Source organism: Anolis carolinensis, unplaced genomic scaffold (assembly GCF_035594765.1).
Source record: "Anolis carolinensis isolate JA03-04 unplaced genomic scaffold, rAnoCar3.1.pri scaffold_13, whole genome shotgun sequence".
Taxonomy (NCBI): domain Eukaryota; kingdom Metazoa; phylum Chordata; class Lepidosauria; order Squamata; family Dactyloidae; genus Anolis; species Anolis carolinensis.
This window is the reverse complement of record NW_026943824.1, coordinates 4,815,732-4,831,464: the sequence shown is the minus strand read 5'-3', so window position 1 is coordinate 4,831,464 and position 15,733 is coordinate 4,815,732. Positions and strand designations below refer to the sequence as shown.

The following is a 15,733-nucleotide window of genomic DNA, read 5'->3' as shown; positions in this document are numbered from 1 at the left end:
TGTTGCATGTTGCAGATGAGGACACTGTTGTCACTTGCGAACTGCAAACAAGGGATTTCCTGGCACTTCTTAAGTTATCTGATATGGGGAGGCTGGTAGACTCGCCCCAAATATCCCCCCAATTCATTACAACTGTTTCTTTCTCTCTTCAAGACAGAGGCAGATGAATCAGAAACCACTGTCAGTTTCTGGACCCATCGTTTCCCAAAGCACATATACTACCCAATTTTTCAGCCATGTTTGCCTTTAGGCAATAAAGTCTCCATATCTGACCCTTTTATGAGTTTATGTGGAAATAAATAAGTGAACTAACAAGTGTCCACTAAATGGAATAATACCAATGTGTTAAATGTCATTAAACATTAAATTATACACAATAAACGATTATAAATTTCAGATAAATTGTTACAAAAGCCAATCAAACTGTTACTCGCAGTAGAATAAAACCTGAATGCAGAGTATCTTTGATTTGTAACAGAACGCTTTGTAAGTATAGACATAATATATTTTCATTATTTTATTTTTATCCATTCTGTGTTTAATGTATCAAGAGAACAACTTGTAAGCCACTGTATGTTCCCAATAGGTTCCACGGTATCTATGAATGACTGTATGGTTTATTGAGTACATGCTTGAATTGTTTGAACTAAATAACAAAAGTAAGTAGTATGTATTAGTAGTTGTTAATTTTACCAAGCCAGAAAACACTGTGTACAATTGTATTAATGTTACCCAATACTTACAGACCCTACCACCAGACGAAAACTATAAGTAGTCGAAACCGGTTGTGGATCAGGGGTCTACTCTTCTTTGACGAAGAAATAAGAAGATAACCAAGAAAGTTGATTACATTGTGAATGTAGAATCATAGAATCATAGAATAGTAGAGTTGGAAGAGACCTCATGGGCCATCCAGTCCAACCCCCTGCCAAGAAGCAGGAAATCGCATTCAAAGCACCCCCGACAGATGGCCATCCAGCCTCTGTTTAAAGGCCTCCAAAGAAGGAGCCTCCACCATACTCCGGGGCAGAGAGTTCCACTGCCAAACAGCCCTTCTCACAGTGAGGAAGTTCTTCCTGATGTTCAGGTGGAATCTCCTTTCCTGTAGTTTGAAGCCATTGTTCCATTGCGTCCTAGTCTGCAGGGCAGCAGAAAACAAGCTCCCTCCCTCCTCCCTATGACTTCCTCTCATGGCTATCATGTTTCCTCTCAGCCTCCTCTTCTGCAGGCTAAACATGCCCAGCTCTTTAAGCCGCTCCTCATAGGGCTTGTTCTCCAGACCTTTGATCATTTTAGTCACCCTCCTCTGGACGCTTTCCAGCTTGTCAACATCTCCCTTCAACTGTGGTGCCCAGACACAGTGTGATTCCAGGTGTGGTCTGACCAAGGCAGAATAGAATAAGGGGGAGCAGGACTTCCCTGGATCTAGACGCTATTCCCCTATTGATGTAGGCCGGAATCCCATTGGCTTTTTTAGCAGCCGCATCACATTGTAGGCTCATGTTTAACTTGTTGTCCACAAGGACTCCAAGATCTTTTTCACATGTACTGCTGTCTAGCCAGGCGTCCCCCATTCTGTATCTTTGATTTCCATTTTTTCTGCCGAAGTGAAGTCTCTTGCATTTGTCCCTGTTGAACTTCATTTTGTTAGTTTCGGCCCATCTCTCTAGTCTGTCAAAAGATCGTTTTGAATTCTGCTCCTGTCTTCTGGAGTGTTAGCTATCCCTCCCAGTTTGGTGTCGTCTGCAAACTTGATGATCGTGCCTTCTAACCCTTCGTCTAAGTCGTTAATAAAGATGTTGAACAGAACCGGGCCCAGGACGGAGCCCTGCGGCACTCCACTTGTCACTTCTTTCCATGATGAAGACGACGCATTGGTGAGCACCCTTTGGGTTCGTTCGCTTAGCCAATTACAGATCCACCTAACCGTAGTTTTGTCTAGCCCACATTTTACTAGTTTGTTTGCCAGAAGGTTGTGTAACTACCATTCATCATATTGTGAATGCAACAGTTTGATTGGCTTTTGTAACCATTTATCTGAAATTCATAATTGTTTATTGTGCATAATATAATGTTTAATGATATTTAATACATTGTTATTATTCCATTTACTGGACATTTGTTAGTTCAAGTCCTTGGGAACCCATTTTTTCTTATAGAAATCAATGAGTAGTCATGAGGACAGGAATTAATCATGCCCTCCCACCCACTGAAAATCAGCTTAGCCCTGCCTTGTACTAGGACTGACACCCTGCTAGGAATTGGCTTTCAAATGGGGTGGGGGATTATCTATATCAGGATAAGCAAAAGTAGTCAAATGTGAAATGTTTGTTTCACATTGCTCTAAATGTGAACCAATGTTTTCCACCATGTATGATGGTAACAAATACTTAAAAAATATTTAATTGGCCTAAATGACTATCCAATTATTTCAAAATTCAACTTTATAGTAAGCACAAACAAGATGTTGGAAGCTTTTTGGTGTTTGGATATTTGTCCCAGTCATGAGGAAAATCTGCTTGCTTCTATTAAGCCACCCAAGCCTTTTCCCTCCCGGCAGCAATTAAGGACATACTGTTATAACAACCCATGAGCTAAATGGGAAAGATCACCAAGATCCAAACAAAGTTGATTGCCAATAGCTGGTCTGAGTACACAGTAAGCACATGGAGCCTGCATTAGCTCTTTACCTGGAGCCTGTGGAGATGTGATGTGTTTTTAATATTGTATGTATTTCTCTGGGGAACTGTGGTTTAAATTTCAGCTGGCATGAGGAGAGCAAAATTGTTATTTCCAACAAAATCAAATATAAATTGTGTTCTGTACCTATCCTTTGCTGATAAATCTATTATACTGTGAATGTTTGTGTTTTAAGGTATAGTAGAGTGTCACTTATCCAAGCTAAACGGGCCGGCAGAAGCTTGGATAAGCAAATATCTTGGATAATAAGGAGGGATTAAAGAAAAGCCTATTAAACATCAAATTAGGTTTGATTTTACAAATTAAGCACCAAAACATCATGTTATACAACAAATGTGTAGTTCAATACACAGTAATGTTATGTTCTAATGACTGTATTTATGAATTTAGCACCAAAATATCACAATACAGTAGAATCTCACTTATCCAAGCCTCGCTTCTCCAAGATTCTGGATTATCCAAGCCATTTTTGTAGTCAATGTTTTCAATATATCATGATATTTTGGTGCTAAATTCGTAAATACAGTAATTACAACATAACATTACTGCGTATTGAACTACTTTTTCTGTCAAATTTGTTGTATAACATGATGTTTTGGTGCTTAATTTGTAAAATCATAACCTAATTTGATGTTTAATAGGCTTTTCCTTAAGTCCTCCTTATTATCCAAGATACAGTAGAGTCTCACTTATCCAACATAAATGGGCCGGCAGAACGTTGGATAATCGAATATGTTGGATAATAAGGAGGGATTAAGGAAAAGCCTATTAAACATCAAATTAGGTTATGCTTTTACATATTAAGCACCAAAACATCATGTTATACCACAAATTTGACAGAAAAAGTAGTTCAATACACAGTAATGCTATGTAGAAATTACTGTATTTACGAACTTGGCACCAAAATATCACGATGTATTGAAAACATTGACTACAAAAAAGCGTTGATAATCCAGAACGTTGGATAAGCGAGTGTTGGATAAGTGAGACTCTACTGTATTTGCTTATCCAAACTTCTGCCGGCCCGTTTAGCTTGGATAAGTGAGACTCGACTGTATATTGAAAACATTTACTACAAAAATGGCTTGGATAATCCAGAAGCTTGGATAAGCGAGACTCTATGTATTGTTTTCTTTTTACAGATGATACAACAGATGAAAACTGTAACTAAGATATAATAGTGTCCTTTGGTACTGGTATTCAATGCTAGTGAAAATGGGACATTTTCCTTCCTGTCTCCTGTTAGATTCTTCTCTAACGTCACAATGTAATGCCATGTGCAAAAAGAAGATACGTGTCTGAATAAATATGAATAGTAAAATATTTTCAAGTGAGATAAACAGGAAAAAAAATCTCAATAGTACATTCAGCAAATATTAATCTCATTTTTGGCTTCCAACTAAAAGCAATGCATACTTTTAGTATAACAATTACTTTTTGTTGATTTAATTAAAAACAAGCTACATTGTTGCAATGTAATTGGATAGTTCAGAATGATATTTGTACAGAAACAGAGAAATGTAGCCAGGATCTATCCTAGACATTCATTCACAGCAGCTTCAGTTAATGGAAAATTTTCTGTGGGCTAATAAAATTGTGAGACAGGCAGATGAACGATTGAACTGAAGTAAACAAGGAAATGGAGACAATAGCTTTGTTAGTTAACACGCTTTTTGCCCTAAATTTGGGAATATGGGCTTGATCTTCTCACCATGGGACTCAACCCAATCTGTGCCACCTCAACATTTTTTAAAAAGAGAACTGAATATAAGACTCTTTTTTCAGCCCTGAAAAAGGCCCCCTCGGCTTATACTCTGGTGAGGGTCCTGGTTGGCTTATATTTGGGTCAGCTTATACTCAAGAATATATGGTACATTTATTATTTTTCTCTATTATTATTGGTATTACAGTAGAGTCTCACTTATCCAACATAAACGGGCCCGCAGAACGTTGGATAAGCGAATATGTTGGATAATAAGGAGGCATAAAGAAAAAGCCTATTAAACATCAAAATAGGTTGTGATTTTACAAATTAAGCACCAAAACATCATGTTTAACAACAAATTTGACAGAAAAAGTAGTTCAATACGCAGTAATGCTATGTAGTAATTACTGTATTTACGAATTTAGCACCAAAATATTGCGATATATTGAAAACATTGACTACAAAAATGCGTTGGATAATCCAGAATGTTGGATAAGCGAGTGTTGGATAAGTGAGACTCTACTGTATTATTAAAAGGATACATAAGCACAGTTACATTGAAGAAGATGAAAATAATGATTTGATCAGAGCTGGACAGTCTTATCTTAAATTTGAGCTTTATGTCAATATTCAAAAACATTTAACCTACTGATGCCTCAATGAATGTAATTTTATTAGTATCTATTTTTATTTCTGAAATTTACCACCCTCGGCTTATACTGGAGTCAATGTTTTCCCAGTTTTCTTGTGGTAAAATTAGGTGCCTCGGCTTATATTCGGATCGGCTTATACTCGAGTATATACGGTATTTAAAACAGGAGACATATTCTAAAAGCAAGTGACCCTGAAGCCAGGCTAAGAAAATGACGTACGTTATGTGAATTAAAGTGAACATTCAAGCATGTATAATTGGGTACACTTACACACTCTGTCTTGCTTCCAATTCTTGGGGAAGGACGGCCTTTCTCCTTGTTTCTACTGCCAAACTTCTTTTGCAACCCTTGCCAGTGCCCACTCCCCTTGTTATACTGCTTTTGAAGGTCCAGCTCAGTTTCAAAACCAATTTGCTGCAGGGCAAAGCGTGCTTTATTTGATCAATCTTAGTCCAAACATCCTTTGGGCACACAGAACTAGCTGTGCTGTTCTAACCAGATGTGTAATAAATATCTTGTTAATGTGTTGTCGAAGGCTTTCATGGCTGGGATTGTTATCGACCGCGTTTGGGGGATCGGGCCCCTTTAGAAGGAAGCCGATCCGGTCCTGAGGGAACGGACCTTGGCGAAGCCAAAAGAAGAATATAAGCCGCAATACAACCTGAAGCCTGAAATGAAGAAGGTCCGCCAAGTTGAAGGAAAATCCGCCAAGGAGGTTTTATTGAGCAATTCAGCTGAAAAGGACGCTAATAGCGATCATTCAATCTACTAGCGTAACATAGGTTTCAAATAAAGTCATATTTATACAATGTTTTGGTCTGACAGCCCTTTGAATTTCCCGCCCCGCTTCCCTGCCCATCTGGTCGCGGATAGGCTGAGAGTTGGAACGAGGCGGGCTTTCGTTTCCCGCCTTGCTCTGCTGGCCCAATGGGGAGCCGTTTTTTGTCCTCCCTCGGGCCAATCAGAGAGGGGGAGGCGGGAGCTATTGAGACAATGGGGTGACCGGACAGGAAATATCAGATTAATTCTGGCCCAGCCAATTTCTAAAGGAATTTATGACACCCATCAAGGATGTCCGGGGTCCTGTCACGTTCACAGATTTTAGATATGTCTTTGGGGCATCAGACGGGAAGTGGTGATGGTTGGTGATGAGCCGTCATTGACGGCCCCACAGGGTGCCTTCCTGCGGCGTCCTGGCCTGGGATATGACAATGTTTGCCCTGGGGGTGAGTCACCTTCAGGAATTTGGTGGCTCGCCCTATATTGTCCATGCGATCGGAATGAGATTGGATTAAACTGTGGCAGATTATCCTTTTGTTTTTGGGAAGGGAGGTCTGGGTCATAGGGCTAGAGTTCATGTTGGGGTCATAATATTTCCCATTTGATTTCATGATTTGACAATTATATGGGATAAAATGAAAATTAAAATAAAGTTGGAACATAAACCCTGCTGGGAAGAATACATATTTTCCAGGGATCCCAAAGAGTATAAATACATATAGGCAGATAGGTAGATTTCGAGGAAATAAGGGAGAATCCATAAAGGTGGGTTACATTGCATAAAGGGGAATCATGAATGATATAAACAATTGAAAATATCTGATAAGAACGAAGTTCATAACATCTGGGGAACCCAATATGGAAATTCATAGAAGTGGAGTTTTTGCAGCATGATTTTACAATTCATGAAGTTGTTATCTCTTGCCTCAGAATGCAGGGATAATCCACAGTAAACTCCAGTAAAAAGTCTCAATCACCTTCTACTATAAATATATGGAATATAGAACATAAAGTCTTGATTTTTGAACTATCTTTTACAAAGTCCTGGAGGGGAGGTCACCTCGATCACAGGATCACAGGGTTCTTGTATGTTTTCCGGGCTGTATGGCCACGTTCCAGAAGTATTCCCTCCTGATGTTTCACCCACATCTATGGCAGGCATCCTCAGAGGTTGTGAGGTGTGGAGAAACTAAGCAAGGAAGGTTCTCAAATAATATACTGTGTCCAGGTTGGTTCATCAAGTGCTCTGCCATGGCTGATTTCTCTGGTTGAGTTAGCCTACAGTATATTATTTGAGAACACAGAAATGCTTGACCACTCCAACAACTATCATGTCAGACTACACAGAGAAGCCACTGAAATTCACAAGCATGTGGACAACTTCAACAGAAAGGAGGAAACCATGAAAATGAACAAAATCTGGCTACCAGTATTAAAAAAACTCAAAAATCAAAACAGTAAATAAGAAGCAACACTGCAAACAGAGGAGTTCCAGGCAGCTAATGACTCTAAACAAAGGATGCCCCCAGGCAGGAAAGGCCAGGAGATGAAGCTTTTCAATGCTAATTAGGGTGATTAACTGCAACATTCACACTGGCCTCCAACTGACAAAGAGTTCAATGTGTTGTCGAAGGCTTTCATGGCCGGGATCACAGGGTTGTTGTATGTCTTTCGGGCTGTGTGGCCATGTTCCAGAAGTATTCTCTCCTGACGTTTCACCCACATCTATGGCAGGTATCCTCAGAGGTTGTGAGGTATGAAGAAACTAAGTAAGGAAAGGAAAGAATATATATCTGTGTAGAGACAAAGAGTTGTTCTCTCACCCTGGACTTTCCAGAGATACAGTAGAGTCTCACTTATCCAACATAAACGGGCCGGCAGAATGTTGGATAAGCGAATATGTTGGATAATAAGGAGGCATTAAGGAAAAGCCTATTAAATATCAAATTAGGTTATGATTTTACAAATTAAGCACCAAAACATCGTGTTAGACAACAAATTTGGCAGAAAAAGTAGTTCAATACGCAGTAATGCTATGTAGTAATTACTGTATTTATGAATTTAGCACCAAAATATCACGATATATTGAAAACATTGACTACAAAAAATGTGTTGGATAATCCAGAACGTTGGATAAGCGAGTGTTGGATTAGTGAGTCTCTACTGTATATATAAACCTTCCTTGATTAGTTTTCTCCATACCTCACAACCTCTGAGGATGCCTGCCATAGATGTGGGCGAAACGTCAGGAGAGAGTACTTCTGGAACATGGCCAGACAGCCCGGAAAACATACAACAACCCTATTCTCACCTATACGCCAAGGAGCCACCTCACCAAGCCTTCGAGGTCGTGTGCACAAATTTATTTATTTATTACATTTATATTCTGCTCTTCTCACCCTGAAGGGGACTCAGAGCGGCTTACAAGTTAAATTTACATACGATATTATATTATTAGCATAGTACAATACTGGCAATAAATTACCATATTGTACTATATAAATATATTGTAATATTATTAGTAATATTCCATGTAATATATAGTATATAATATTATTATATCGTATTATTAGTATTATATTGTATTACAGCTCTGTTTTTAACCATTTTATGCCGTGCGCTGACTTTTATAACTGTTCATTGATGTTATGTTTTTATTGATATGGCATTGTTTTATTGCTGACCTTGTTTTATTGTTTTATTGCTGTTATTGTATTGTTGTTGGGCATGGCCCCATGTAAGCCGCTCCGAGTCCCTTCGGGGAGATGGGGCGGGATATAAAAATTAAGTTGTTGTTGTTATTATTATTATTATTATTATTCTGGTTCCATTTTAATATTGACCTGGAGGATTTCTTCCATGCTTTTATTTGATGAATCTTAGCCCAAACATCCTTTGGGCACACGGAACTACCGTATCTGTGCTGTTCTACCCAGATGTGTAATAAATATCTTGTTATCAGAATACGAAGATAAAGTGTCTAACGTTCTGAGATTATGTACATAAAAACAAGCAAAGAAACTTTCAACGTTGATATTACGCAGATATTATGATGATTATTGTCATATAGAAAGGGGTGCTTTATACAGAAAACCAAAATGGAAAGAAGACAGGCCTCCCTCCCACCCACGAGCAAAGCCAAGCCCTTGCCTCATCCCTTTCAATGAGGAAACGGGATTCGGTGTAGCTGCTGAAGTCTTCTCCCACAGTCGGTGGAAAAATTCTGGCAGCCAGCAGGTGGAGTTTGTTCAGTTGTCAAGTCGTTTCCTTCGGAGGCAGATGGAGACCAAGCGTCCACCTGCTGCATCGGGATTTGGAAGCACCCTGAGTGAATCAGCCTGTTGAATGGTTCCACGGAAATTATCTTCCTGGCAAAGGCTGCAAGGCATCACACGTTTTCGCTTACTGAAAACTAGAGGCCATCAAAAGAAGATATAAGGATCCACCAAAAGAAGGTAGGACCAACTCTTGCTCCGGGTTTTAATTCTTGCGATAAAACTCCTTCTGAGCTTCTCCTGCAAAACCTCTTAATGTTCGTCTCCTTTAACCTCTCTCACTATATGATTGTGAAAGATACTGCTCTTTAGTGGGGTCTGAGGAAATGATGCTCAGTGTACTGGCATGTTAGCTTATTATTTTCCTGTATGAGATAGGATTGCCGAAAGCAGGCAATAAGTAAAAGAAAAATGCCCCAAGGTTTTTCAAAGGTGTTTAAAAATAAAATGCACAGCCTAAAGGAGCAAAGAAAAACAATCCACCAGAAAAAGGCATTGTTTTTTAAAACCGAATGTAGAAACTCTGAGCATCATTATATTTATTTATTTATTGCAATATTTATATCCCGTCCTTCTCACCCAACAGGGGACTCAGGGCGGCTTACAAAAAACACACATATAAAAACTATACAGTGCAATATAAATCAGTTAAAAAAATTATTATTAACTTACATCAGTATTCATAAAACACATTATAAAATACAGATAGGCGCGTTCAGTTCAAAAGACTGAGTCTGTCCATTGAGTTCCAGCATACATAATAATTATTATTATTAATTATACCTCTGTTTTATTGGCAAGACAGTTCTTTAAATGGTGCACATAGAAAAAAAAAGATGTTTTTAGCTATCTGACTGAACTGCACTAGAATTGGCCTTCTGTAAAATCCAGAATCATCTGAACATTGTCTCTTATTATTTGTGAGTGGTGACTTCACTGATAGAACAGTATTGAAATAGACCAGGCTCCCTGCAGACTATTACAATAGGAGTAAAAGGCAGTCCCTGAGTTACAAACATCTGACTTAAAAATGACTCATAGTTAAGAATGGGATGAGACAACAGGAAGTGAGAGAAATCTTCCCCTTGGAAGAGAAATCCACTCCTGAAAGAGTTAGTTTCATGGGGGAAAGGTATCTCCACTGAAGCTTTATCGCCAATCCCTGTTTCTACAACAAGCCAGATTTTTCAAAATCCAGTTCTCACAGGGACAGAAAGTGAGGTGAGATCTTCTGAACAGGAGCAGAGACAGCAAAGGAAACACCATAGGGGTGTTAACCCTTCCTATCCGAAGCATGCATACATGCGTGCATACATACATACATACATACATGGCTGGAGTTACACTTAAGAAATGTACTTGTTCCGACTTACAAACAAATTCAACTTAAGACCAAACCTATATAACTTGGGGACTGCCTGTATAGCTGAAAGAATAAATTATAACATTATTTTCTTAACCATTTCTATTGGTCTACTTTCCATTGGTTTGTAAAAGCGATTTGTTTACGAACAAAAGCAAACCAAAAAGTTAAGCAGAGAAAGGCTATTCTTAAACTATCCGTTAGGAAATCAAATGACTACATGATTAACTATATTTTGGAAGAATGCCTTGATCTAAAAATGCAACGCTTCAAAGCTTCAGATATAATACAGCCTTTATCTCGGGCAAGTGGAAATAATTTTTCAGGATCAATGAAAAGCAATTACAAATAAAAACCTTACTGTTAAGTTTGGGGCCTTTGTGAGAAACACGGGGTAAAAATGAGAAGGAATCCTATCCTTTCCTCTGACTAGTAAATAAAGGTATTATCAGTTCTGTAGCAAATGTGTGCACTGTGTGATTATTTATTAAGATTTACTGTATTATTTATGGGAAGGGTACGATAGAACAGGAAGATTCCCCTTATTGTTTCCACAACTGGTTTTTTCCCCCTGATTGATAAGCGCAATGCCAGGAGGATGCTTTGCACATTGCACTGAATGGATACCATGTAATTGCATGTTTTTTTTAATGTACTTATCATGTGTGCTCAGGTCTTTATGGTTCAGATAATTAAATGAATATATTTTATAACTAAAAGACCTACTCGTGAAGTAGCAATGAACAAATGCCAGTTATCAGCCATAAATGATGGCACACTTTCAATCTTCTAGGCACGAGATTAATAATTTTTCCTTTCATTAATTCCAGGTCCAACTGTATTAAGTGCTGCCTAAACGGAAGTAAACAGAGCTATTATGATTCTCCGTCATTCAGCCTCTAAGCAAAGAAAAATGTATATGCCTGAAGTCATCAACACCATTAAAAAATATACTGTATTACAGAACATAAAGATTTTCTCTTGCTTGTCACAATGAAGAATAGCCGACCTTTCTTAAAGCTCTGATTTGAATTGCTTCTGCCTTGTCAGATTCACAAGAATTATTTCTTCAGATTGTTTTGGATCCACCAACAATTTTAGCACCTTGCCACTGAAGGTAAAAGGGATCTACCTAGCAGAAAACCTTAGCCATGGAAGTTTACACAGCATCCACATCTCCAGTGCTTTGCAATGGATCATGTTTGTACACCCAAAACAAAACTCTTTCAGACAAATCTGAACACCAGCAATACGTCATAGGTCTTTTTTTGTCGTGCCTTTACACAATATTCCTTTTTCCTATCGGCTTTGTAGGGAACATCCTTATTTTAGTGGTGAATATCAGTTTCCGTGAGAAGATGACTATTCCTGACCTGTATTTTATAAACCTTGCGGCAGCAGATCTCATTTTAGTTGCTGATTCCCTCATCGAAGTTTTTAATCTTGATGTAAAGTATTACGATATCGCCATTATTTGTACTTTCATGTCTTTGTTCCTTCAAATCAATATGTACAGTAGCATATTCTTCCTAACATGGATGAGCTTTGACAGATACATTGCCCTGGCAAAAGTAATGAGGTCCAACTTGTTTCGCACAATGGAACATGCCAGATTAAGTTGTGGTCTCATCTGGCTGGCTTCCATCTCTGCGACACTAGTTCCCTTCACGGCTGTATATCTGCAACACGCCGGAGAGGTGTCCTTCTGTTTTGCAGATGTAAAAGAAATCCAGTGGCTTGAAATAACGTTGGGGTTCATCATCCCATTTGCGATCATTGGCCTTTGCTATTCATTAATTGTTCGAGTCCTGGTAAGAGCCCACCGGCACCAGAGTCTGCGTCTCCGCCGACAGAAAGCGCTTCGCATGATTGTGGTTGTTGTCCTCGTCTTCTTCATCTGCTGGCTTCCTGAAAATGTCTTCATAAGTGTACAACTGCTCCAAAAGACCGACCAAACCTCATCAAGGGGACAATCTTTCAGACATAATTACCCCTTAACGGGACATATTGTGAACCTCGCAGCCTTCTCCAACAGCTGTTTGAACCCCCTTATCTACAGCTTCCTAGGTGAGACTTTCAGAGACAAACTAAAACTGTACATTGAGCAGAAAACCAAAGTGTCCGTTTTACATCGTTTTTGCCACGCCACCCTGAAGTCAGTCATTACTGATAGCACTGAGCAATCGGAGGTTTGATTTAGCCTGTATCAAGTTACCAGGACAGAACCTGATCACAATGCTTATTGCTAGCAGGAAAAAGAAAATTGTACATTTTGCCCTATGCACAGATTTGTACTCTATTTTTATGAGAATATGTAAAAGATTACATATTATTCAGATCTGGTTTAAGTTTGAATAAGAATAAATGGCTCATGGAAGGTTGGTTGAATTTGTATACTCACAAATAATAAGGTACCAGAAATATTATGAAAGGAAGGACATGACCATAATAGAATTATCCAATGTTGTTAGTTTTCTTGCATATATTGGATGCCCTGAACAAAACAATAAAATGACAATAAGACTGGAAAAATGCAATAGTACATATTGCTGTGAACATCAATAAAAGTCATTGATTTTTCCATCCCAAGTATATCTGCTTACAAATTTGGTTTAGAGAAGAGTTACATGGTTCAGCACACAATACTATATTTAGACAGATGCATTCTGTTGCATACAGAGAATGAAGAACAACAGAAAATCACTCTAGAATTACAGTGGAGACCTCTTTCTGCTACATTTTTATGATTTACAAATCCCTGACATTTCCATGAGCACGTACCAGTTTGTAAATGAAGCCCCAAAATAAAGTAATAGTTTCCACATACAGTAGAGTTTATTAAACATCAAATTAGGTTATGATTTTACAAATTAAGCACCAAAACATCATGTTATACAACAAATTTGACAGAAAAAGTAGTTCAATACGCAGTAATGATATATAGCAATTACTGAATTTACGAATTTAGCACCAAAATATCACGATGTATTGAAAACATTGACTACAAAAATGTGTTGGATAATCCAGAATGTTGGATAAGTGAGATTCTACTGTATCAACAAACTTAGCCAAATGCACAGAAATATCAAATCAAAGTCATGAAAATAGACTTCCAGGACAATGTGTCTCTCCTCCCTTCTGAAGCCACTGCATTAGTGTGAAAAGACCTTAGAGAATGAACTGAGAACAAAGACCACTACAGTTCGGATTTCATCTTCTGGCTAGAACAAATGATTTGCTAGAAGTCTTGCCTCAAACAACACTTTCTTCCCTCAGCATCAATGCCCTGTCTGCAATATGGACAATAATACCGCCTTGTCTTGCACAAATGCTGAGAAAGTAATGAAATGTAAAAAGCTTGAACGCTCTGAAGTACTATATAAAATGTACATATTGCTGCTACTATTATTACTGTGATTAATTTCCACTTCATCAAGTGGGACTAAGTAAGTTTTTGTACAGACTTTAATGCAACTAATTTAGATTGGATCGAGAATAAAGCAGCTTCTGACTTTTTGTGGGAAAGTCATCAGCATCTTGCACACTGGAAAAAAAGATGCCTTTAGCTAGCTTTGCCTGGCATCTTTCCAGTATTGCAAGGATTAAATGTTAAAACAACATCATGCTCTCTTCTCCCTCCCATAGTTATCTGACAGAGCAGCACTGTTTGTGGAACACTTGGGAGTGGTCTGGGCACAGTATGCTGGTCATAAGGTGTGCTGGTCACTAAAGGATAACCAGGATATAGGAATTTCACAATAAAACTAAGATAGGTCCAACCATCTTGAAGCATTCTTTCTCATTCTCTATCTCTCACATACACACAGAAAAGAGACAAGAGACCATTGAAGTAACCAGAAAGGCATTAAAAGATTGTGAAAGAGGTACTATTGTGGGATTTTGGGGAGCAAGAGTTAAGAACAGCAGTTCATGAGAAAAACTCAGTGTGAAAAGATGTCTAAAGTTGCGACTAGTCTGGTATGTGGGATGTCATTCAAAGTCAACCACTTGGCAGACAAGCAACAAAACAAGCACGCACTAACGTTTGATACCACTCGAAAATGATACTCACAGAAGTAGAATAGATTTAACATGTGTGTCACAAGAGCTGTCTGATGAACTGAAAGGTCCAAAGCAATTCTGTGGCTCTGATTTAAAGTGAAGACTGTTTGTGAAGTCCATTTGACAGGCAGGAATAGTTAATGGAGACCAATGTTAAAAAAGGTAAAGGTTTCCCCTAACATTAAGGTCAGTCGTGTCCGACTCTGGGGGTTGGTGCTCATCTCCATTTCTAAGACAAAGAGCCAGTGTTGTTCTTAAACACCTCCAAGGTCATGTGGCCATTGACATGACTGCATGGAACGCCGTTACCTTCCCGACAGAGTGGTACCTATTGATCTACTCACGTTGGCATGTTTTCGAACTGCTAGGTTGGCAGAAGCTCCAATGTTAGTCTACACAATATCTAAGTTGACCTCTGCAAAGGGTAAATCATTGGAGTCTATTCAATGGAATCTACATAAATGGATGCTAGGCTCTGCTAACGAAGATTTTGAAAACTTGCTAATGAAAAGACAATTATTTAAAATTATGTGAATCAATGTGACATGTACCATGTTTCCCTGAAAATAAGACAGTGTCTTATATTAATTTTTGCTCCCAAAGATGCGCTAGGTCTTATTTTCAGGGGATGTCTTATTTTTCCATGAAGAAGAATTCACATTTATTGTTGAACAAAAAAAAAATGAACATTTATTATATACTGTACAGTAGTTGTCATCACAAACCAGCATAACCAGACAAATTGTGAATCCTATCAAGAATTTCTTATTACTACCATTATTTCCATGTATATGGTACGTACATTTATCGATCCTGTATGCTCTGGTGTTCTGTTTGATGGGCATGCTTCCAAACAAAACCTTTGCTAGGTCTTACTTTCGGGGGAGGCCTTATATTTAGCAATTCAGCAAAACCTCTAATAGGTCTTATTTTCTGGGGATATCTTATTTTAGGGGAAACCGGATTAGTACAAAGAGTATCCTCTAGCTAGGCCATTCTCAACCATTTGCTTCAGCTATTATTTATGACCTTTGATGCATTTTAATATGGCTTTACGGATACGGATAGTGTGGAATGCCTTATAATGCCCAGGGATATTGGTACAGTTGTTATACCTGAGTATATTCAATTAGAAATGTCATGGCCACACAGGGCATAACTAAACAGATGCACCCTCATTGTGTTGCATTCCCTT

The 15,733-nt window shown here is 38.4% G+C and overlaps 2 protein-coding genes across 5 annotated transcripts in view; one reads left to right on the top strand and one right to left on the bottom strand.

Moving 5' to 3' along the window:
- The window catches only part of cunh7orf50 (chromosome unknown C7orf50 homolog), a 134,512-nt gene that overhangs the window by 106,567 nt on the left and 12,212 nt on the right, over positions 1–15,733 (bottom strand). The window lies entirely within an intron of this gene.
- On the top strand, positions 8,988–13,992 carry gper1 (G protein-coupled estrogen receptor 1). The gene is made up of 2 exons (XM_003225827.4): positions 8,988–9,293; positions 11,307–13,992. The coding sequence occupies exon 2, from the start codon at positions 11,628–11,630 to the stop codon at positions 12,669–12,671; it is 1,044 nt and encodes a 347-aa protein (XP_003225875.1). The 5' UTR covers positions 8,988–9,293; positions 11,307–11,627; the 3' UTR covers positions 12,672–13,992.

Bases quoted from the DNA above. Each gene is read 5' to 3' on its own strand.
- gper1 (XM_003225827.4), top strand. From the start codon at position 11,628: ATGGAAGTTTACACAGCATCCACATCTCCAGTGCTTTGCAATGGATCA.